The following is a 22,522-nucleotide window of genomic DNA, read 5'->3' on the forward strand; positions in this document are numbered from 1 at the left end:
ATTGCCTCCTCCTCAGGGCTGAGTCACAGGACAGGGTTAGACTGAGGGATTCATTGAAATAAGGTGGGGTTTGTTTCTGAGGTCAAGAACCAGAAACAGAGTGGTAGGAGCACTACAGCTGACTGCTTCCATCGCAAGTCCAGGGCTGAGAGAAAAATCAGTAAGAAAACCAAATCTTGACTAGTTTTGCCAGCATGTTCCCTTTCTGAAATGGGGATAAAGCACACACCTGAAACTTTCTAACCAAATGCCGACGTAATTTCACGCAAATAGCCCGCTACCCTCACAAAAAGCTATTCAGGTAGCGCAACGTCTTACAGGACACCCAGCAGCAAATTGTCCCAGCTAGGCACGCTTTTGACAGCAGCTCCTTATGCAGCCAACTGAGCCATAAAAACTGCTGCGGATGAATGACATCAGTGCAACTTGCAGGCTTCCTTCACATGAAAACCTCAGCGTAAGGAAATGATTTCAGAGACAACTAAACTCTGCTAGTCATAATTAGTAAATAGTAGGTTCCATTACACTTATTGGTGTATGCAACTAATTCACAGTAATTAACAGAATGATGCGACAGGACAAGCTCTTATTTTTCAGAAAAAAAAAAAAGATTTTATTAACAATACTTATGGATTCATTTTAGAAAACACTGTAGGTGAAATTAATCAAAATTCAGATGTGGCTCAAATGTAAAACATAAAAGAAGGTGCAATAATATCACCACAGGCATAATGTAACAAAATAAATGCAATAGTGCCTCAAAATAGGGATTGCACGAGATTTGCAGAAGCTTCTGTTTTTCTCTCTTAACAGCCGCCACATAAACACAAATAACAAGACCCTCATAATGTAAGCAGTGTGGCCCCATAAAAAAAATCAATAGAAATATGCTGATTTATTCCCTAAGAGGATCTGGAGCACAACATAGTTGAAATTTCAAATGTCATGAAAAAGCAATGGCTACATTTTCATTTTAATAACCACGTAGCTTATTCATTGCCTTTGTCAGAGTACTTGCCAAACTACCCCTATTCCCAGTTTTCTTTCATGGGATGAACCAGACTTAAAGTTTATACTTCCACCATTATGAAAGCTTCTGAAAGCTTTGACTACCAAAGTGACTGTAAAGGGTAGTCTACTGAAATGATAGTGCCAAAGAATGTAAAATGGCAGGGCTACTAGCCTCTGAATACTCTTGTGAAAAATTCCTTTTCTTTAGCAAGCAGAATATGCCAAAAAAAAAAAAATCCACTGCAGAGATTTAGCTTTGCATTCTCCTTAGTTATACTAAGAGACAATCGATTTTTTCAAATCTTAATTAATTTGTAACTGCTGAAATATTCTCCCAAGGCAGTAGTAACATTCCCCCATAAAAACATGGAAATCTAAATACGTGGCTTTACCAAAGTATTACTGTGAATACAACAGAGTAGAAGAACCAAACCTAGGTTCATTCTGCTTCTATTAAATGCAGTCCTTTATAAAAAGTAAGTTGGAAAAAAATGCAGTTCTGAAAGACAGAACTACATGTCAACGTATAAAACTGTGTGGAAACTATGTTACAAAAGAGAAAAGTGGAGTCAAGAAAGTGTTTCAAACATTCAAGTGCACATTTAGGTTTAAGACTTCAGGTTACGTGTCTGAGGCTTTTTAATCAGTTTTCTCATCATCTTTCTGCGGAATACATCTGTTGTCTTTTTCATGGTCGGTTTCTGACTCCCTGCTAAGAAAATAAAGAAAGTAGTTAGTGAAGCAGTGTGACAAAATTGTTACTACTGTTCATTGTTTGGATTTATTTATTTATTTTTTGTATTGTGTTGTTAGACCTGTTCACCTGATAATAACAGCCATGTCAGAAACTGCAAAATGTATTCTCAACACCCTATTCTCACACATTGTAAGGTTTAGAATGCCTCCACTTTGGCACTGGACCCCTGTTTTGCTGTTCTTTTCCTGAGAAGGAATTAAACCCTGTTCTAGCTGCCCTGTGGTAACACCAGAATGGGATTAAACACCTTTCTAAATTGGGATTAAAAAAAAAACACACACCACCACCACCAAACTATTACTACATTTCTTTGGGCAACAACAGGGCAAAGTCTAAAATATAACCAGCGCATGTGGGGGGTGAAAATGTAAAATAATTTGGGTTCCTGCTCTGAATGAGGTTTCACACAGATGCTGTGGAGCGGTCAAAGGCAGCAGTCGGGTTATTTCCAGAAGAGCTTATGCAACTGTTTTCTTTTCTCCTATAATCTTCTAGAATGAAATTAATCAGATACTTTTTCTCTCCAAAAGCTATAGATCAATGTAAACAGCAGCTGCATATTTGCACAAGGAAGGTTAACTGATCTCATCTTTAGACTCAAGAAGGTAACAGGAAAGATACTGGGGAGGGGAACTATAGGAGCGGGAGAGAAGTGGATAAAGTTGCCTTAAAGATTTGGTTAATGTTGCTGTACACTCCCAAGCTATACAAATTAATATGTATAGCTCAGCATTAATTAGTACTAATTATGCCCTCAACTATGACCTTTGGGTGACCACACCTTCCTGAATTTTGAAATACCCAAGTTAGTGAAAAAGCTTATAACCGATCCTCTGGGCTTTGCAATCTGTTGCACCAGGAATGAGATGGATAACATTTTTGTAATGTCTTTCCTCCATAAGGAGAGGGAGCGAGGGAGAACCCCCAGAGCAAACCTGGCTGGGTGTGTGCAGGATGCTGAAGAGGCAGTTTCCTGCTTCCTCTCTCTTTGCACGCTTAGGCTGGAGCCTGGCCCTGCCATTCCCCAGGTAGTAATAGGTGCAAATTAGGTAATCGCTGGCATCTCTGATAGACCTAGCACGCTATTAAAGCCTGCCTTGTAACGCCAGAATGGCAGAGACACACTCAGATTTGTCAGCCACAGAAATATTACTGCCATGAGTAACTGGCAGACAGCATTTTCAGTTCTGAGGACTGTGCTCAGGGTAAAAACCCTGCCCTGCTGGAGCTCCTTGGCCACCAGCTTCAACAGCCATGGATTTCAAAGCCCAGAACTGGAGGATTTTCTCCCGACTTAGGCCTTCTACACATCTTAAATACAGCAATACTGGGACACTGTAAATATCTCATGTTTAAAAAAGAGCTGGGATCGGTGTTTTGTTTTTTTCTAAGGCTAGATATGTGCTAGATACAGCCTTAATTTTTTTTCCCCACTAGTATCATTTTTTAAATATTGTGCTCTGTCTGCTTGACTGCTCTGGGAAGCAACATATAATTATGCTTTTCTCTGTTGTTGATTTACATATCAAATTAATTAAACTAGAGTATTAAGACTTGTAATAGCTGGTATGAACATATTACTGCAGGTAAAAGCACAACTGTTTTGACTTATTAACACAACCAGTAGCTGATCTGAATAAAACCATTACAAAAAAAAAAAAAAAAAAAAAAAATCAATCATCTTTCCCAGCCCTTCCCCCCACACAGAAACAGTTGATTCAGCACAAGTGATGAAGCAGTAATCTTTAGTAATGGGAATGGAAAGTGGGAATAGGCAACAGGGAATTGAGAGGATGGTGACTGCTGAAAAGGCTAAGGAAAAAAAAAAAAGTAAATTGATTTCACATCTCATTTTAATCCTACTTTAAAGTATCCAGAAGAAAGTGAGACCTTAATTAGTTTTCTCACTGGTACTGACCAGTTTAAAGACTGATTCCTTGTGTGCTCTAGTAAATTAGTCTTTTTGAGAACCTTTCTCCACATTTCATTCAACAATGGTTTAACGACCTCACATCGCACTTTTCTTGTCAGAAGGATTTAGTGTTGCATCTGTTTTCCCTTCCTTTGAAAATACTGAATTCCAAATTCCAAAAAGCATACATTTATAAAAAAAACAACAACAAGGTGAGTAAAAGAACACTCTGGACACCTGTTACTGATATCTGGATTGGTTTATCTGCTTTCGTCTGATAAAATACAAAAAAAAAAAATCTTACCTTTTCCACAGACATTGTAGCAATCTGTTTCAGTAACAAAGTTATTGGCATTTCCACCACAGCCAGTGTATTTGAACTCCTTACATGATTTACTCTTGGTGTCATAGTAATAGCGAGGCACAGAAGAAGAACACAATCCTTCATCCTTTGGGCTATAGCATAGCAATGGACCAGCTTGAAAAAGGGGAAAAAAGAAATAAAATTATGCAATTTTTATGCCTGGTATATTAAAATTTACCCCGCAATTAATTTGTTGGCTAAACACCTATTACTCCCATTGAAGTGACACAAGCATTACCAATGACTTCAGAGACTTACAGCTCACAGGAATAAGATGCAGTAAGTTTGAGAAAGCACCAGACAGTCCCAGAAAATAGGTTTACTAATCCACAAGTGAAATTCATCAGCTTTCCCCACATGCGGTGCTACACATGGGAGAGCTGTGATGTTCACATAGGCTAGACAGCAGGCTGATTCCACATCTATATACAGGAAAATAACAATGATTCCAGTGGAATTACCTCTGTAGATGAGATAGGCACTATTTTGTCTACCCTTGCTATGCTTTTGCCAGTTGACCCTGCCCACTTTCTGCAAAAAATACAAAAACACACCATCTTTCTCACAAGAATCATGTTTCATAATGCCTCAGCAAAATCTTCCTTCTGTAGCTGGAGTCTTTTTACCAATTTATTAGATGTTCAACAGAGAAATCAAAAATAATTCAGCATTCACCTAAGAAAATGGTGACAATCTGTCACCAGCCAAAAATAACTTTCTCATCAAGCACTAATGAAGCACAGGCAGCAACAGTTTTGATCCATTCTGGTAGCTCTCTCTTCTTCAAAGATACTGTCAAAGATAAACCAGATGTTAATCTGGTGATTAGGAAAACATTTGCCTATAGTCACCTGCTGATAATTACTCTCTTTCCTCTTTATGGTTCGTACAGAGAGACAGTGGTCAGACGAGGCAAAAAACTTCTATCAGGAGTGCCAAAAATCGCAAGCCACCTAACAGCATCTCTCAGGCTTGAATGTGTAAAGGCACTGCTCCTTTATATTGGGATATCAGTTCCCTGCCCATGGCAGCCACAGTGTCCCAGACACCTGCCCAACACCGATCTCCAACCTTGCTGCCCTTCAGGTTACACAGGCACAGCTCTCTGGAAGACAAGAGACCCGCTGGGTGTTGCTGTGGGCAAATTTAAGGTCACAGGACTACACTAACACAGCATTTTTGTTCTCTCAGTAGCAGGCAGACAAGACCAGTGACACACAAAAGCCTGCAGAAAATTATAAGCATCTGTTTCCCAGAAGTCTTCAAAAACACTGCTGTACGGGTATCCAGAGGAAAATACCAAATAAAGTATCGTCTTCGTATCACTTTCAAACCATCTAGTTTATTAAAAACTTGGAACAACCATTACTTTTCTCTGGCAGACAGTGGTCCACACATGACTGTAAATCTCTGAAGTTGTTGCCGTTCCCGTAACAGCCACCATAGATGAACTCCTCACACCTCATCGAGCTCAAGTTAAAGGCGTATCTTTTTAGATGACCTCTGCAAGGTCCTCCGTCAGCCTCCATCCGGCATAATTTGGGCACTTCTGCAACGAAAACAGTTTCACCCTCAGTGAAAGTCGACACTTTGCCCTCCCTGTCCCGAGCAGCGATGGGTGGAGGTCGACACAAGATGAGACGCTGCTATCCTGGTTGTGGGCAAGTCCCCAGGCCTGCAGTCTTAATAAAGCGGAACAAGCTTTGCAGGAGGAATCAGCCGCGTTCATCAGCAGCTAGTTATAAAACTAAATTATATTTAAAAAAATAACACTTAAATCCCTCGTGTCTCCTCTGACACAACTCCCTCTGGCCCCTCAGCAGCAGCAGTTACTCGGCTCGGGAGGGGTGGATGTGTGGGGAGAAAGGCTCCGCTCCCTCCAGCCCCCGGCCACCCCAGCGCTGCCCCGGAGCCCCCCGCCGCCCCCCGGGGTGCCGTCGGGCCGTCCCCCGGACTCACTCTTGATGGTCCAGCAGCTCTTCTCGCAGTCGTCGAGGGTGAGGAAGTTGTTGGCGTTGCCGTGGCAGCCCCCGTAGGTGAACTCCTGGCAGCTCTGCGTGTACCTGTCGTAGTACCAGCGCGGCACCAGGGCGCGGCAGGGGCCGTCGTCGGGGGGCAGCAGGCAGGCTCGCTGCTTCTCTGCGGGAGACACGAGCGCCCGGGGCTGAGGCCACCTCGGCGGCGACCCCGGCCCCTCGGCAGCCGCCCCCGGGGCCCGCTCCTACCCCTACCTGTGAGGCTGCGAGGCGCCAGGGCGGCGCAGGCCAGCGGCAGCAGCAGCGCGGGCAGCGGGAGGCGGCGGCCGGCGGCCATGTCGCGACAGCGGGCGGCGGAGAGAGACGGGCAGACAGACAGAGAGACAGGCGGACGGACGGACACGGGGCGGCGGGGTCCCGCGAGCGGTCGGCGCTGCCCGGCCCGACGGCAGCGCTTTATATGCGCCCAGACGGCTTCCCCGGGCCGCCTCCCTCCTTGCGCGTGTGGTGGGAGGGGAAGGGCTGATTCAGCGGGGCAGCAGGGCCCCGATCACCCGGCCGTCACCGGGCGCGGCGGGATGCGCCCCTGCCCCAGCCCCGGCGCCCAGGGACGCCCCCCGACCCGCCGTCGGGGGGGGGGGGGGGGCTCGGGCGGGGAACAAGGGGGCGGCGGGGGGGGGGGGGGGGGGGACCGTCCCCGGGCTGCTCCAGCCGCCGTCGGGGGGCGGTGGGGAGCTGGCCGGGGTCCACGGCTGTGTCCCGATTCCCTCCCCCTGCCGTGCCCCGCACGTTACGGGATGATGCTGGAAGAGGATTTCCTGTTAATCACGGAATCCGGGACGGGGCTCGCAGCCAAAGTCCGCGCTCGGCCCCGCCGCGGCGGCTCCCGGTGGAGGGCGGCAGGACCCCAGGGGTCCCTCTCCGGGGGGGCCTCCCCCCGCCGGGCCGGGCACGGGCTTAGCCGGTGCCACCGGACGCAGCACCCACGGGTGCCGCTCTTTTAACGCTGCTTTAACTCGTGAATCCCCCAAAAAACGAGGCGCTGTACTGGAAAACCCGTGGTGCTGAGCGGGTGAAACCCCTGGGTAGGTCAAAAAGAGCTGGATTTCAGGAAATATCACAGCTGGGGTTATTCTGAAGATTTTTAACCCAAACAGGCAAGCCGGTGTGATGTGGCAGAGGAAGGGGTGAGCAGCGAGCAGCACGCATTCCTTCTCTGATCTATGAGAGCCATTACATTAATTAGTGCTTACTCCAGATTTAATACAGTATCAGAGATAAGAGTGCCTGCAAATTAGTCACCGTGCTCTCCGTGGATGGCAAGAAGTTAATCTGATCTCCTGTTAATCTCCTCTCCCTGCACAGCCACAGTGCTGGACCTCCAGGCAGGCGCTGCCGTGGCCGAGTTGCAATATGGGGCCCTGGAAATCCACAGCCTGCGGGGACAAAGGCACAGTCCTTTGGAGTGTGAGGAGGAGGGCTTCACTGCACCCTGCTTATCTCAGGAACTCACTTTCTCTCAGTGTTTTCCTTATATCATGCAGGATTACCACCTAGTTTTCAGACAAGATTTTATTTTCCGGAAAGGCAAGAAAGAGGAGCAAATTCAACCCCCCAAATCTAAGGGGAAGGTATAAATGGCACCTCTCTCAGTACTCTTTCAGAACTGTTCCTTTTCTCAAAAATCTCCAGTTGCCAAAGGATAAGTGCCTGTTTTAGCTCAAAAACAAAAAGAAACACAAAAAAGCACAACAAACTAAACCTTAGTACACTTTGAGGCTTCACCACAGGACACATCTGCCATGTTTTATATATATAACATACATGTATATGTTCTAACGTCCTCATTTTTTTGTTGTTAAGCTTATCATGCACAGTGACTGTAATAAAGCTTAGGTGCCTTCAGTAGGAAATTAAATAAATAAAGTGCACGCTTCCTATTTCCAGAGAAACTCGAAAGGGCATCTTTCTAATATTAGGGAACTCTCAAGTGATTTTAATATGACTAGACTAACATCCTTTAGCTTTCACCAGATTCTGTTGGAATTGCAAAAGAAGCCATCGAAATACCACTTTAAACAACAGCAGCAAAATGAATGCTGTCATGCTAATACCATTTTCCATTTCCTCAGTGAATGCACACACACAAATCAAAGTTTGAACTAAACTCACCTATCCATCAACACCGCAGCACAGTGTAGCATTTACTCAGTTGCTCCTTTGCTGTAGCAGCAATCAGGTTCACTTAGATAAGGAAAGTATTTGTAAAAATATATGAACTAGAGAAACAGTTAATGTAGCAAGTGGTAGAAAGTCCTTTACTAATCGTAGTTAGCAGAGTTAGTAGACAGAGCTGGCAGACAGCTCTCTGTAGGCTTTCCACCACAGGGTTATTGATGCCCAGCTGCAACTTTCCTGTTCCCACTGACAGCCCCTGTTCCCCTGAGCCCCCTGCAGCCCACCACCCTGTATAGCCACCCCACAGTGTGGGCAAAGGTTGTGCTGGGGAAGGCCAAACAGCTCCTTCCAGCTGTTTTGGCTGGCACAAGGACCAGCAGCTGGTGGGCTTTGGGCATGCAGCTGCCAGTGCGGGTTGTGGGGGTGTAGAAATTGCCTACCAGCAGCTGGGGATAACAGCCAGAGGGATGGACGGGCAGAAGAACTGATTTAATAGACTGGCTAAAATAAAACAGATACAAACCCTAGCAGCACTATAGGAGCAGCAGTGGAGGAGGAGGAGGTAAATGTTGCACTGCTGGCAGCTGCTTAAATCTGGTGGGTGGGGAGAGGACAAAGGAGTGTCCCTATGGCCATAGGCAGAGGTGGAAAGAAGGAGGAAGAACAGCCTGCAGGGGCCTTTGTAGTGCCCCAAACCCAGAAGGATTCATACAGGCCCATTTTAAGGGCTGCATCCAGGCCTGCAGCTTTGTTCAGTGTGAAGGGTCATGGCTGTGCAGATTCAGCCTCTGCTGGTTTCATAGGAAAGCGGCTGCTAGGAGCAGAGATGCCAGGTGCTGTATGAACTGGGTGGAGTGACCAGCCTGTTCAAGAGCAATCCCCCTGTTTGGGGTCTAGACCTCATCGGTATATGAAAGTACAGGAGAATTTCTCAGTTCCTTCTTGTGCTTTCTGAACCCATCAGATCTCTCACAGAGCATCCCCAGTCCTCAGCATCCACCACAGCTGCACAACCCGAGATGCTCTGTGCAGGCTGGGCATGGCAGCCCTTTCCCGCAGAGCTGCAGCTCTGCCTTGTAGACAAACCTACCAGCCTGGCCTAGACACTTGATCCGAGAGCAGTTCCTTCCCCTCTCAGCCTTTTAGTCCACTCCACTTTCAGTTTTAATGCACGAATACTGGGGAATGCGCCCAAGCAAAACACCTGCTGCTGCCTCACCTCCCGGACCAGGAGATGCAGGAGCCCAGGGATGCGGGCGGCATCACCGTGCGGGACGGGAGGAGCGGAGGGAAGGGAGCTCAGCGCTGGGACTGCGCACCCGGCCGCATGAGCTCCCCAGCCGGAGGGGGACACCCTTCCCGGAGCCCTCCCTGTGCACGCAGCCCCGGTGTGAACGCCCCGGCGCCCCGGGAGCGGGGCCGGGCCGGACGGCTGGCCCTAATCCGGTTAAGGGAGGATTAGCCCGGTGGTTTAAAGGCCGGAGCGGCGGGGAGGAAGCGGCGGCCGCGGAGCAGCGGGACGGGCCGGGACAGCCCGGCGGCACCCTGTGAGTGAGCCCGGGGGCGGGCCGGGGGCGGCCGCCCCATAGCCCCGCCGCCCCGCAGCCCGCCCGGGGGCTCCGGCCCCGGCCGGCCTCGCTGCCCAGCGGTAACCTTTTGTCCTCCCTCCTTGCCTCCCTCCGGGCTTCGGCAGCGTAAACCATGCCGGCCATCAACATCGAGGACCTGAGCGAGAAGGACAAACTGAAAATGGAAGTGGAGCAGCTGCGGAAAGAAGTCAAGCTGGAGAGGCAGCCGGTGAGGCAGCGGCCGCGGGGGGCCCCGGGGCCGGAGGCCGAGGAGCCCGGCACCCCCCGGGAGCGGTGCCCGGGGCAGGTCGGGCGAAGCCGGGCGGGGCGGAGCGGGAGAGCCCGGTCCTGCGAGGGGCAGGGGCGCTGGGGGCCGCTCTGCCCCCGTGTCGCCCTCAGCGACCCCCGGCCGTCGGGAGGCGGCCGCCGCCCCGACGTGCGGCTGGCACCGGGCTCGCAGGGGGAGGCTGCGGGGAGAGAGGGAGGCCCCGAGGGACCGGCACCCGCCGTTCCCGTGGCCTTGGGTGCGGCACGGCACGGCATGGCACGGCACGGCCCCCAGCAATGCGGGGGGAGCAGGAGAAGCAGAGCCCGTCCTCGCCCTGCCCGAGCGAGGGGCAGAGGGCAGAGGGGTGCTGCTGCAGAGCCGCGCTCCGTCCTGCCGTGCCCGGCGGAAAACACCGCGCTCTTCTCCGTCATCGATGCTTCTTCCCACGGGTGAACTGGTTTTCCAGTGATCTTTGTTGTTATTGTAGTATTTCTGCAGTTTCTATACGTGGAAGAGCAGAACTGATCTCGCTCCATGATAAAACTTTTTTTTTTTTCTTATTCTGCATTCCAGCAGAAGCAAACTCATCTAAGTAAACACTTCTGTTTAAGACTAATGCGCATTTATGTTAGGGGATCAGTGGAATTATTCATGCGAATTAGCTCTAGGTACTTAGCCCAGAAAACAAGAAAGCCACAATTACGTTTTAGGTGCCAGTTAGCTATGAGTGGGTGTACACATTAGGTGTGGTATGGGTGACAGCTCCAGCAGTGCTGAGGGCCACACATGCAAGTACTACAGACACCTAGATTATCCCTCAGAGAGTTCCCAAGCAACTGAAATATATGCTGTAGGATGTATAGATTTTGATTTTCATAACAACAATTTAAAACCCTATCTAAATATTCCAAATAACCCAAAAGACTTAAGGGAAAGTTTCTGCTTTCCCTAAGGGAAACGACAGGAGCGTGTGGTCAGGGATCCTCTGGAGCTGGTGGGGCTTGCTTGCGTGCCCTCAGGCTCCACACCCACTGTGGTTGCACCTGCTGCATGCACTGCCTTCTGAGAACAAAAATAAACCTGTTCCTTCTTCACAGGCGGGTTTCTGTGCAGGCCTGCCCCACTGGGTGCTGCTTTGCTGTGAATGGCATGCAACGTGTCACATGTGTTATGCCCTTTCTTAATGCGGTAGAGTATTTTATTAACCGCTGTTTCAATTAACCCCAGGTCACCTGTAAGTACATTCTTCCCTAGTTAGTTCTTGACCACCATTTAAAATGTGTGGTTGCTCCCGTAGAACTGCAGGGTGGGGATTTGAGTTGCCACCAAAAAATCATTGTTGGATGTTTTGTTTGAGAAAAACATGTAAAGTTACGTATACTTGGAAAACAGATACCACCACATTGTGGAACTGAGATTTTGCTGTTCCTGAACACGTTGACTATAAGACATGCTGGGGGGAAAAGCATGTGGTCCTCAGCTTAATAAAACTATACCGGCTATTTAAAAAATGTAAGTTTAACTATGAGGCAACTGCTGTTCCAAGCAGCATACACATTTCCAGTGATGCTCATGCCTTCAGTGAGTATCAAGCCGTGAAAAAGTGGAAGGAGGCTGAGTACACACGCTTAGTGCTGGCTCTGTGGTCAGCTCATCCCTATTCAATGGGCAGGTAAATAGGGAAAGATGCAAATTCACCGTGGCGCGGCTGGGATGCGCCCCACCAGCTCTGGCCATAGCACTGCCATGTGTTTGTTCCCCGCTCCAGGTGTCCAAGTGCTCCGAGGAGATCAAGAACTACATCGAGGAGCGGTCGGGCGAGGACCCGCTGGTGAAGGGCGTCCCGGAGGACAAGAACCCCTTCAAGGAGAAAGGAGGCTGTGTCATCGCCTGAGGCTGCCAGTCCCCAGCTCCTTGTCCTAGACGCTCAGGAGCAGATCTTCTTCTCCTTTTTTTTTTTTTTTTTTTTTTTTCCTTTTTCGTACAAAAAATAAATAAATCTGAAAGCAGCCTAGCTCGCCTCGCTCCCTCCGCACGGCCGGGTCCTTTCGCTTTCGCCACCTGTTTACCGGGGGCACGCTGGTCGGCACTAAAAAAAACCTGCCTGCCCCTCGACGGCCTGCCTCGGCCGGGTAGGGGAGCCTGCGGGGGGCCGAGCCGAGCCGAGCCGTGCCGGGGCGGTGCAGGGCCCCCCCGGAGCAGGCAGCGGCCCTCAGCGGGGCGGAGCGGGGCAGGCGGCGGCCATGGCGCTGCGGGGCTGCGGGCGCTGGGCGCTCCGGGCCTCGGCCCTGCGCGGCGGCGGCGGCTCCGGGCGGCGGCACCGCGGGCACGGCACCGACACGCCGCAGCACGGCGCCTTGCGGGCGGCCCTCAGGAAGGTACCGGGGGCGGCGGGGGGGGACGGCCGGTGCCGCTGCCCCCTCCGGACGGAGCTTCCCCCCCCTCGCCCCGGGCTGCCGTCAGGGGCGGGCGGCGGCAGCGCGGAGGCTTCCTCGGCTGAGCGCCCGGGGGCCCGGCTGCCGCCCGCCGGAGGGACGCGGGGAAGGAAGGAGGGAAGGGAGGAGGGATGGGAGGAGAGCGGCCAGGGCACGAAACAGCGGCCCGGGACGGGACATGGAGGCTCCGTGCCCCCACTGCTGTGTTTGGGGGCGCCGAGTGCCGGGACAGAGCCCGTTTGCCACGGTGGTGTTTCTAGAGGGGTGCTAAGGGGAGTAAAAGTTAGTTTTCTTGTGAAACTGAGTCATGGATCGAGGGGAAAGGAGGCACGTCGGGTAAGGGGAAATGGGAGTTGAATGCCAAATGCAGCTCTGGAAGTGGTGGTGGCACTGGTGAACTCTGTTCCCAACAGTGAGGTCACTGACACCTGCAGAAGGCTAATGTATAATGAAGCACACCTGTCAAAGTTAGATAATTAGGTGCATTTATTTATTTTATTTATTTATTTGGTAGAAAGTGCTGTGTTGGGGCACACTGGGAGGGCTTGCTGGGGGAAGTCAGATGGGACGGGACGGGACGGGACGGGACGGGACGAGCTGCATGTATGTGAGAAATCCGCCTGTGGACTATGGTGAGTGAAGTGCTGAAGTTCAGTACCTACCACAAAGAGTAAGCACCATTATCATAATAACAGCCATATGCAAGCAAGCCTGATGTGCACTCAGAGGTGGGCATGAAGAAGTGTAAGGGGTTGTCCCTAATGTGCCTGGAGATAAACTTTCAGCTCCTGCCAGGTTTTGCACCATAGCTTTTTAAAAACAGGGCACACTGGATTGCCTGATGTTAGCTCCCTCTGACTTGGGAGCTGTGCTGTTATGCATTTGATGGAAGCTTTTAAAAATGACATGAAGAATCTTACACTTTCATGGATAAATTCATCATTTTTCAACTTTCTCCTCTTTCCCAGTGCACTGTGGAGAAAAGATAGTGCGGCTACTTCTGATTCATCCAATTCTTACTTCAGATTTCTCTTTTTTTTGAACTGACTTTCATACTTACAGTGTTGAAACAGGATATTGCAAAGGCCATTTAATTTGTGAAGCTTTCTATGACTAAAACTAGGCCTCTCGGCCTTGAACTTTTGCAGTTGTCTGTTCATTTTCTGTATAATACAAAGAAACCTGGTGCACAACTGGTCTGCTTCCTAACAAATTAGTTTCATTAATCTAAACTCCTGGACCTTGTTCAAAGCAGGAATAAGCTGGCAGAGAAAGGATCAGTAAAAATGTTGCAAGTGAATCCTCTCACCTGGATGATGACTACAGGATTGTGTTGCAAATACCGCAGTGTCAGGCTTGTGCTGAGGCTGTCTGTCTGTCTGTCAGTCAGTCAGCAGAGTCACCTGCCTTCCTCTGACCTGTGTCACTCAGCTGTACCTCTTCTTCTGCTGTGGTCTTCCTGCACGTGCAGGGAGGACAGCAAATACTGCTCATCGTTGCACTTTGCCTTATCTCAGATCCGTGGCATTCCAAAATTGAACAAGGCCAAGGCTTTAGTGAAGGCAGTCATCTGGATCTGAGGGGTTGGAAGTCCTGTTTTGTCAGGGAAGGATTAAGATGCACATTTTGCATCTCAGGTGTTGGCAGATTGGCGGTTGGATGAAAACGGGGAGGAAAAGTGGCAGCATTGGTATCCGCTGGTGTGAGGTTTGCTGCTCTGTCATGTGCTACAAATCCGTGGACTTTTTTTTTCGCATGCTTTTATTTTATGCTTATCCACAGGTTTCTTGGGGTGCAGCTAACGGTATGCCCTGCCCTTCTGGGTTTAGTGCAGAGAACTGCAGAGCAGGCTGAGAGGGAAGCTGATGCTGTGTCACTGCATGCGTGCCCATGATGAATGTATTGGAAAAAAACTTACAGTCAGAAACGTAAAACCAGTTTCATCCTTGTCCTATATTTTACTAAGTGGTTATATAACCCTTATTTCAGTTTTTGTCTGATCATATAGGGGAAAAAAAAACCACACTAGTTTATGTCAAATCCAGTCTAATGTTGTTTACGCCAAAGCTTCTAGCAATCAGTGTTTATTTTGGCTTAAGTTAAACCTGTCCCCTGTGAATTTAAGATAAACTGAAAAGTAAACTCTTTGGGAGAGGATGACCACTCAGGATCTGTAATGCATTTTAAATTTAATGGTTATGTAATTTGGGCCACTCTTTCCACTAGACAAATCCAGATGCAACTACCAGAGAAATTAAAGAAACGAGCAGTGCAATTCCATTAGTAAGAACTGTTTTTTTTTGTCTCAATTTATTTTATTTTATTTTTTAATCTGCTGAATTAATGTATTTTAACTGATCTGTACTTTTCCAATTGTTCTGAGCAGGATGAGGAAGAGACTCCTGTAATTCCAGGGAACTGTTTTTAGCAAGGGTATTGAAATAACCTTGTGAGTGGTTTCCTTCACTACTTTATAGGTCACCACCCTTCCTCTTGGAAATTGAAAACGTAACTTTTCCTTACCTTGTTGAACAATGCTTACAGTGCACCGGTATCCTACAGTTTAGTGCAGTAATATAGTATAACTGGCTTGAAGTAAAAAGGTTTAAGCTACTTTAGGTGTATGCATAACTGTGCATATATGTATATGATATGTGCATGCACATATCCATTTTTGTTTTCCTCTGGCATTAGTAGTAAGAAGCTTTGGGAAATAGGTTTGTAAAGGATTGGCATATATTTCGAATGAGGTGCATCTAATATAAATGAGATTTCATTTTGCATCTGGTGCTGGCTTGGTCTATTTACGCTGTGTTACATCTCTGTAGGATAAGAGGGATTCATGTGAAAGTGAGACTTCACCAAAGGGCACCATTGGCCTTATTTGCCACACTTGGGTTGTATGCCTGGCCCAAGTTATTAACAGCGTCATGAGTTTCTGTCCGTTAATACAGATATTTTTACAGGAATTAAAGCCTCTTCATATTAGAGCATGCAAGAGCTGAATTAAATATTGATTTTCACTATAACTTTCTAGTAAAATTGCTGTAAACTTTATAATGTTTGTAAAATTATATGTCTACTTCTGACATTCTACAAAATACTGAAAAGTATTGGATGGAGTTGGCTTGTTCATCTTTTATAGCAAATCACAAAAAATACAGTAACGGAACAGCCAGGTAGTTTGCTGCTGGTATTACAAATAAATCACTTAAAATTACTTTCTCACTAAATCGAGAGGGAGAAAAGGAGAGAGGAAAGACACAAAAGAAGCTGCAAAATACCTGACTGGGACCTCTAATTTGAAAACACTATTTATCATGCATTTGAGGTAGAAGTTTAAGCAAGGAGACAGTTAAAAATGTGACATTAGTAAGCCTCACAGCTTTTGCACTGAGTGCCCTTCTATCCAAGGCAAACAATATGGAGCCCCAGATTCTGGGGTATTTGCAGTAGCCTGTGTCATTTTGTGCCTGACAGAAACATGTTGTAAACATTTTGGGGATAGATCCCTTGTTGCTATAAATAAACACAGAAATATCATTCCCTCCTGCCAAGAATTTTTGGCTGAAATTTAACAGAGAGGAAATTTTCGCAATTGATTTTTGTCGTTATCGGAAGGGGCAGCTGGGATATGCCAGTGCAATAAGAGGTACCACCGACACATTCAGGAGTGCCATACCAAAGAGTTGCTTTTAAATCAGAGTTTGGGAGAATAAGAGAAGGAAAACACGAGCTTCAGCACAGTCGAGCAGATCCTTAAGAACGCTTTTTCCAATCACCAGAAGAATGTCATTTAATATACAAATACTTCATTGTGTAGCAAAAATGCAGTAAAGGCAGTTTAATAAGCAGCATGTTTACTTGTTGCACAGTGCCAGAGCAGTGCGTGCATGTGAGATTGCAGTTGCTTTGTCCCCCTCAACATAATTCATGTGAGAACAAATTTCCGCTGCGTATACTTAGTCCTCAATGAGCATCTTCTAGCAGGAGAACTAGGCCTGAGGGATATTTTTGTGGTTCAACTCCAGCTATTATTTTCCTGTATTATTGTCACACCAGATTGGAGTAGGCAATGCAGGTATGCACTTCAGACAACTAAAATCCTGTCTTAATAAGCAGTTTATGACTGAACAAATGTCTGTGTTTTACATAGGTTGTGCCATGACCATTCAGAAAGTATAACCTTGTTTAAATCTTTTTAGGTCCCATTTGCATGGAAATGTGTTATTAAATCTCTTCCCCTTGCCCTGTGGGCACACTGATGAACATAGCAGCTCCCAGCCAGGTATCATAGTGCTCTGAAAGCTGTTCTTTCAGCTTGTGTTGTTCTGGACTTTGACTTTCTGGCAGATTTTTTTTCCTGTTAAGGCTCAAAGGGAGTGTGAAAACCTGCCTCTGGCTCCAGTCCCTGAAGATCAATTTTGATAGGTGAGCACTGATGGATTATGCAAGGACACTTCCAAGATACTTGGTGTGCTGCTTAAAATTATTTTCTGTCCTACAGCCAGGCTTGTGCATCTAGTCAACAATTGTTGTATTACCAACCTACTTTAAGAACAAATGATCCCAGGTCACTTGCTGTGATGACACCGCCTGAGGTTTGTGTTCCCTCAGATGGGTTTCAATGATGAATTTTTAACTTCTCATAAAAAATTAGAGCCTTAGTTAGTCTGGAAGAGTAAGTCAGGGCAAGCTTAATGCTTTTAAGTATTTCCAGAAATATCATTTTAGCTGCAATCTGCCATTTTATGTACTGCAGGCTTCAAAATATGCCATGTAAACTTGAGGTTTGGCAAACTAGTACGGGTGGCATGCTGTATTCCTGAAAGTACCAGAAACATCTAAAATGACAAGGTACAGACAGTTATGCTGGGCTTTGAGGAGAAGGAAGCAATGGGGAAGCCAAACTGTCCAACCTGAAGCTGCTCTTGGTGGATGGTCTGCTCCTGGGAACCTGGGGAGAGTAAGCTTGATGAAAGCTAAAGGACTGAAAGGCTGGAGTGTGGTAGGAGAGGTGCTCTGATGTGCCCTTGACCACAGCTGCTGGTCTTTGGTCTCCGGCACACTGCAGAACCAACAGGATTTTGTCAGGAGTCCTCTTCCTCCTCTGCCAGCACCCCCAAAACTGGCTGTGGGCAGGAGGCTGGATTGGAGCAGTGCTACAGTGTTTGAGAGGGGAGCTTCTCAGGCAGATTTGGTGGGGTCACAAGTGTTGCTGGTAGAAGTTTGCAGTGGGATGGGCACTAGGATGTATGTCATGATTGCATTTTCAAAGACAGAAGTGGAAATCAGGAACACCTCCCTTATTCTTGAGAAGAAACCAACCTTCCCAAGGGTAAGCTGTAGATCACCTCATCTGGAGAGAAATGTGGAACGTTTTATTTCAACTTAGCTTTATCCCAGCCACAAAGCAAATGATAAATGGAAAGTAGATGGAACAGGCCCACGCTGAGTAAAAATGTTTCCCATGGTGCTGGAGCGATGTGGTAAGTAGATTCTGTGTAAGCTTCTTGTGGTTGAGATGACAGTCCAAATCTCTTGTTGATGAATCAGTATTAAGAACTAGCAGTCCTTCAAGTGAGGTCAGCTGTTTTAATCTGTGAGGATACCCCAGCTCAGCTGATACGGTGATGAGCATAGTTTAAGTGCCAGCACATTTATAAAATGGCATAAGTTGTGAGTCTCTGGTGGGTTTCCATTATTTCCATCTGCAATTTGGCATGTGCGGAGCCATGCTTTGAATAGCTCCACAGAACACTTTTCTTCTTTGATGCAAGATTAAGAGAAGGTAAAGGCAAAAGGGGAGTTAGTATCAGTTCTGAATATATTCTCTTTTATCTAAGGATTCATGATGTGGGTCACCTGGGTGCAGTCAGTAAACCTTGTGTCATGCCCAGGGCTGTTTCTCTGGGTGCAGGTGTAAGAGCACAGATACTCCTGCCTGAATGTGGCCCAGTGATGCACTAAGAAGTCCTGGAAGTACTACAGGAGATGCTGCTTGCCACTTCTGGTCTTAACTGGTGAAGAAGCACCGTGAACACCTGGAAGCTCTGCTAATGGAGGTCTCCTGAAGAAGGAAGTCCATCAGTCTGGACAAACTGTATAGCCCAGCCAGCACTTCATAGTGTTGCTCAAAACAACCAGTCTCTCCAAGAGCTACCCAGTTTTCACATTGCACTTCTACCTAGGTACAGTGTTAAGTTCTGGGCCCTGTCATGGGGAGCAGTGTGGGTGGCAAAGATGGATAAAATCCAGGGGTACAACTCTTTCACGTTGGAACCCATCGTGTATTTTCATGATGTCCTAATGCTTTTCAGCGGAGAGGTGGCCTGATAATGTGTTTTGTTCATGCAGGGGTGTAATCCAGGGCCAAATATGAATAATCACAGTTCTTAGGAACAGCATTTGTGGTCACTGTGGCTGAGTCTGAATCTAGTCAAGTGCTGGCTGTTTAGAGGTGGAAAAGGGAGTTTCTTTGATCTAGTTTTTCACCATAATGATACCACATGTGCACAAAAAGTCCCTCTGACTGAAAGAGAGGGAACGAAAATGAGCTTTATGCATTCACATTAATAGCTATGTAAGTCGCAGGGATAGCACAGCAGTGGGTTTGGAACAAGTAGCTGTATGGATAAAAGTTCTGATATTTTAAGTATTCTTCTCAAATCTTCTTGTGTTTCATAACCAAGAAACTCTGTTTCTGCTAAGTAGAGTTCCATTTTCAAAACTTAGAGATTCAGAGAAGCCTGATTTGTCTCTGGCTGTGGACAGACATGAGGGAAATACTGTGGCAGTAATGAGGAAAAAGCATTATTCTCTGCCCAGGTAGAAATTATATTTTTATATGCCTCTCCTTGGATGCTATACATGATTATGTTTTTGTATACAGGGTATATATGTCCATGAATATCACGGAACTAGAAGTGTGAATATATTGTCTAGATCCCTGGGAGAGTTTACAGCTTTTGCAAAAAGGTCATGGTAAAAAGAAACAGAATTTATTCTCCGAGAAGAACACAGAGTCCATCGTAGCTTAAACCCAACGATGCTGAGTATCAGGGGTAAGAAATGCTCCTTTTGATGGCATATTGCATTGCCCATTATGGTGTGGTTGAATGGAGGATGCAGCAGATGCTACAAATGAGACAGAGGAATAAATTAAATAAATAAATAAATAAAACCTGAATGGGTTCAAAGGAAAGAAGTTGAGAAATTCACTGGAACATATACATATAAGCAATTTCCTGATCTCAGGAGGCTTTGCAGATGTATTCCTTTTCCTGCTTTTGCTGGAGAACAGGATTCAGCATGGTAGTTGCAGTTCTTGGAGTCCAGAAAGGGAGGCAATTTTGAGATCCTCCCATTTTCTACCATATTCCTGAATAAGGTTGTTGGAGGTGTTGTGGTTGGGAGTATGCAGGGACTGCAAAAACTCTCAGGTGTGTGCAGGAGGGGTTCGTCATTCTGTGCGTCCTTTTGGGTTGGGAGAAGGACACAAGGAAGGAGGAGGGTCAGCTAGGATCATGTGGGTTCCTCCCCAGCTAGAGCTGGTCTTTCAGCATCTTATTCTTCAGGAGAGGTTAAGCTGGGCTGGGCTTCCAGGTTTTAGACTGGACCTTTCAATTTCTTCACAGGGTGACAGCGTGTGCTAGGGTTACAAAAGCTACCTTCTCCATACAGGGCAGAGGGATAGCACTGCTCAGTCCTGCACTCCCTGGAGGACTCGTAGGCTTTTAAGTTTTAGGTAAGCAGTGGCAAAAGCTTTATGGTTGTTTCAGGGTTGATTTTTGTTGTTGATTTATTTATTTATTTATTTGCCTCCTGAACTAAAAACTGTAGCCAGATGTGTGGAACCAAAAGATCTGCAGTATTCAAATTTCTAAAACAATAATCAGCTTTGCTTTATGTATTATGTATGCGGCAGGGAATTGTATCACGGTGAAAGCGAAGAAATGCAATGATTTAAACAGAAGTGTGTCCAATTACAGCCAAATGAATAGAGCAGAAGAAATTGCATTATACTCATAATGTGCATGCTTTTTTTGCTGGAAATAAAATAGATGGGGACAGGTATGTTTTATTATATAATGAGATGCTGCCAAGTCTTACGTTATAGGGCTTTTCCCTCTGCTGATTTTTTTTCCCTTTGGGAAAGGGAAAATTTAATTTAGTAGCAATTTGTTCCTGTATTGGCTGATCTCTGCAGTCTTTAGTACCCAGTGCTGTAGCAGATTGCATGATGCCTTGTTGCCTGTGGCATGGCTTAATTGAAGGTACGAAAAGGAATTACAGTGCTATAATTAATCAAGTTTAAACACGTCTCCCCATTTCTGTCTTACATTTTCGAGCACTCAGGAAATTTTTCTGCTTTCCTTTTCTCTGAGTCTACTGAGTATTGGTTTTGAACCCGCTGGATGTCCTCTGGAAGCTGAGCTCTGGCCACAGCTATTTCTAAAGGCAGAGGAGAAAGGCGAACGTGAGCCAGGCCTGTTCACCCTCACTGTGCCGTAACGGACCAAAAGTAAAAGTATCCTAACATACCTTAGGTGCTAGCAATGACGTGTTATCTGCCCTTTTCAACCACCTTCACAGCAGTGAGCTGGAGTGACTTTTTCTCCTTAACTTTTAATGTCTCGAGCTCAAATGCTGCCCATTGGGAAAGGGAAAAGGGGAAAGCTGAATGATCTGAAATGTGTGTACTTATGATTAAATGTACCCACGTGCACAGGAAGGGGTATATATAACGTGTCTGATGAGCATGATTGATGTGCTGTTTTATTCTGTCAAGCACTTGGTACATCTACAGGCAGAATAAAAGCTAAGCAATGCAGGCCGCAGACAGCACGGTGAGCAGAAGCGTAGGCCCAGCGCAGGGGCTGCAGTGTGGGCCTAACCTTGGCTCTGTGCACTGACACGAAGTCGGGTGGTTTCACTAGCAGGGGTCGAAGCAGTGAAGTGTTTAAACATCTGTGGAAGGCTTTTTAAATATGGAATTAAATATATATATGCACACAGTCTATATGGCTTGGCTTTCTTTTTCCTTCTCAGTGGTATCTTCTGGCTCGTTTCAAGGGTCATTTTCATCCAGCGTTTTTTTTCTCACCTGGCTGATCACATCTTGTCCTGCAGATGTCATTCAGAACGGTTGGTTCTGCACATGAAATGCGCAGAAAGCTGCGGAGACCAAACTGAACCAAAAGGCCAAGACATCATGTTATGGTCCTTTAGACCCTCCCAGGTCTGGATGTTTTCAGGGGGTGGCTGTTGGCGGACGTCCTGCCTGGTGTATGAATGTCTGGCACGTTCTTCAAAGTTGGTGGATAAAGTACAAAGTTTTGAGAGCAACTTTCCTGCATTCCCTTTCAAAGTTGTCCTCCAGCCACTCATTTCTTGCTCACAATTGTTCATTTAGTGTTCAAAAAGCTGCTGATAAGAACAGCCCATCCTGCTGTTTAATACAGCTTATTTTTGCAGGGTTTCTGTTTGATTACTTTTTAGTCCATGAATTTCAGTCTGTGCATCTCTCCTTTATTGAATGTGCTTGTTGTTTTATCAGTGAGCTTGTTTACAAGGGTTAAATCAGTCACATTTCTTATTAGGCGTGTAAGTCCTCGACTATAATGGGGGATGTAACAAAAAGAGAAGGAAAATAAAACAATGATAAAACTTGGGGGAATTTCTTAATTTCTTTCCTTTAAGTTCAGTAAAGGCTTTTTAAAAGGATGTGGATATGTATGGTAATTCCTCGTTTATTTTTGTTTTTGACAAGGGGAAAACAAGATTGAAAATTCTAAGTACAATAATTAAATGTCCTGAAAAAATATTTTTAGGAATTATAGAGAAAAATACAGAAAGAAATCAAAGCATTCTTTTTTAAACATTTATGTGAATGTTTAAACCACTCCCTCTAGATTCATTGCTAGTGCCTGTAAAGTTTTGAGTTAGATGGATACTTAATTACTGTGTTTTTTTCCTGCTCTTTCCCCCATACTCTGTGCTACACTTATGTCATGATTTAATATCTTGATGATGGCTTGAAAGTATTCTGAA

At 46.5% G+C, this 22,522-nt stretch overlaps 3 protein-coding genes across 6 annotated transcripts in view; 2 read left to right on the top strand and 1 right to left on the bottom strand.

Annotated features, from left to right (window-relative positions):
* Positions 1–597: 597 nt before the first annotated feature.
* On the bottom strand, positions 598–6,523 carry TFPI2 (tissue factor pathway inhibitor 2). 2 transcript variants are annotated; one of them, XM_035545381.1, is made up of 5 exons: positions 6,276–6,523; positions 6,004–6,183; positions 5,414–5,593; positions 3,985–4,158; positions 598–1,723 (listed from the first exon to the last, which is right to left on the bottom strand). In XM_035545381.1, the coding sequence occupies exons 1-5, from the start codon at positions 6,355–6,357 to the stop codon at positions 1,620–1,622; spliced, it is 720 nt and encodes a 239-aa protein (XP_035401274.1). In that variant the 5' UTR covers positions 6,358–6,523; the 3' UTR covers positions 598–1,619. The 2 variants fall into 2 exon arrangements, with proteins under 2 accessions (XP_035401274.1, XP_050564874.1); XM_050708917.1 differs by having other exon boundaries at positions 604–1,720; positions 6,276–6,454.
* A 3,046-nt stretch (positions 6,524–9,569) lies between these two features.
* LOC118247404 (guanine nucleotide-binding protein G(I)/G(S)/G(O) subunit gamma-11) lies at positions 9,570–12,048 on the top strand. Its single transcript, XM_035545365.2, has 3 exons — positions 9,570–9,745; positions 9,892–9,995; positions 11,803–12,048. Exons 2-3 carry the CDS (start codon positions 9,900–9,902, stop codon positions 11,926–11,928), a joined length of 222 nt encoding a protein of 73 aa, XP_035401258.1. The 5' UTR covers positions 9,570–9,745; positions 9,892–9,899; the 3' UTR covers positions 11,929–12,048.
* A 206-nt stretch (positions 12,049–12,254) lies between these two features.
* LOC118247398 (probable acyl-CoA dehydrogenase 6) overlaps positions 12,255–22,522 on the top strand; it is an 89,754-nt gene continuing 79,486 nt past the window's right edge. Inside the window, exon 1 of one of the 3 annotated variants that reach the window (XM_035545355.2) lies at positions 12,255–12,412. In XM_035545355.2, the coding sequence (XP_035401248.1) occupies positions 12,278–12,412 (135 nt within the window). In that variant the 5' untranslated portion in view covers positions 12,255–12,277. Of the gene's footprint in view, positions 12,413–17,040; positions 17,071–22,522 lie in introns of those variants that run through there. The other 2 variants (XM_035545356.2, XM_050708884.1) reach the window with 2 other exon arrangements.

This window comes from Cygnus atratus, chromosome 2 (assembly GCF_013377495.2).
Source record: "Cygnus atratus isolate AKBS03 ecotype Queensland, Australia chromosome 2, CAtr_DNAZoo_HiC_assembly, whole genome shotgun sequence".
NCBI classification, from domain to species: domain Eukaryota; kingdom Metazoa; phylum Chordata; class Aves; order Anseriformes; family Anatidae; genus Cygnus; species Cygnus atratus.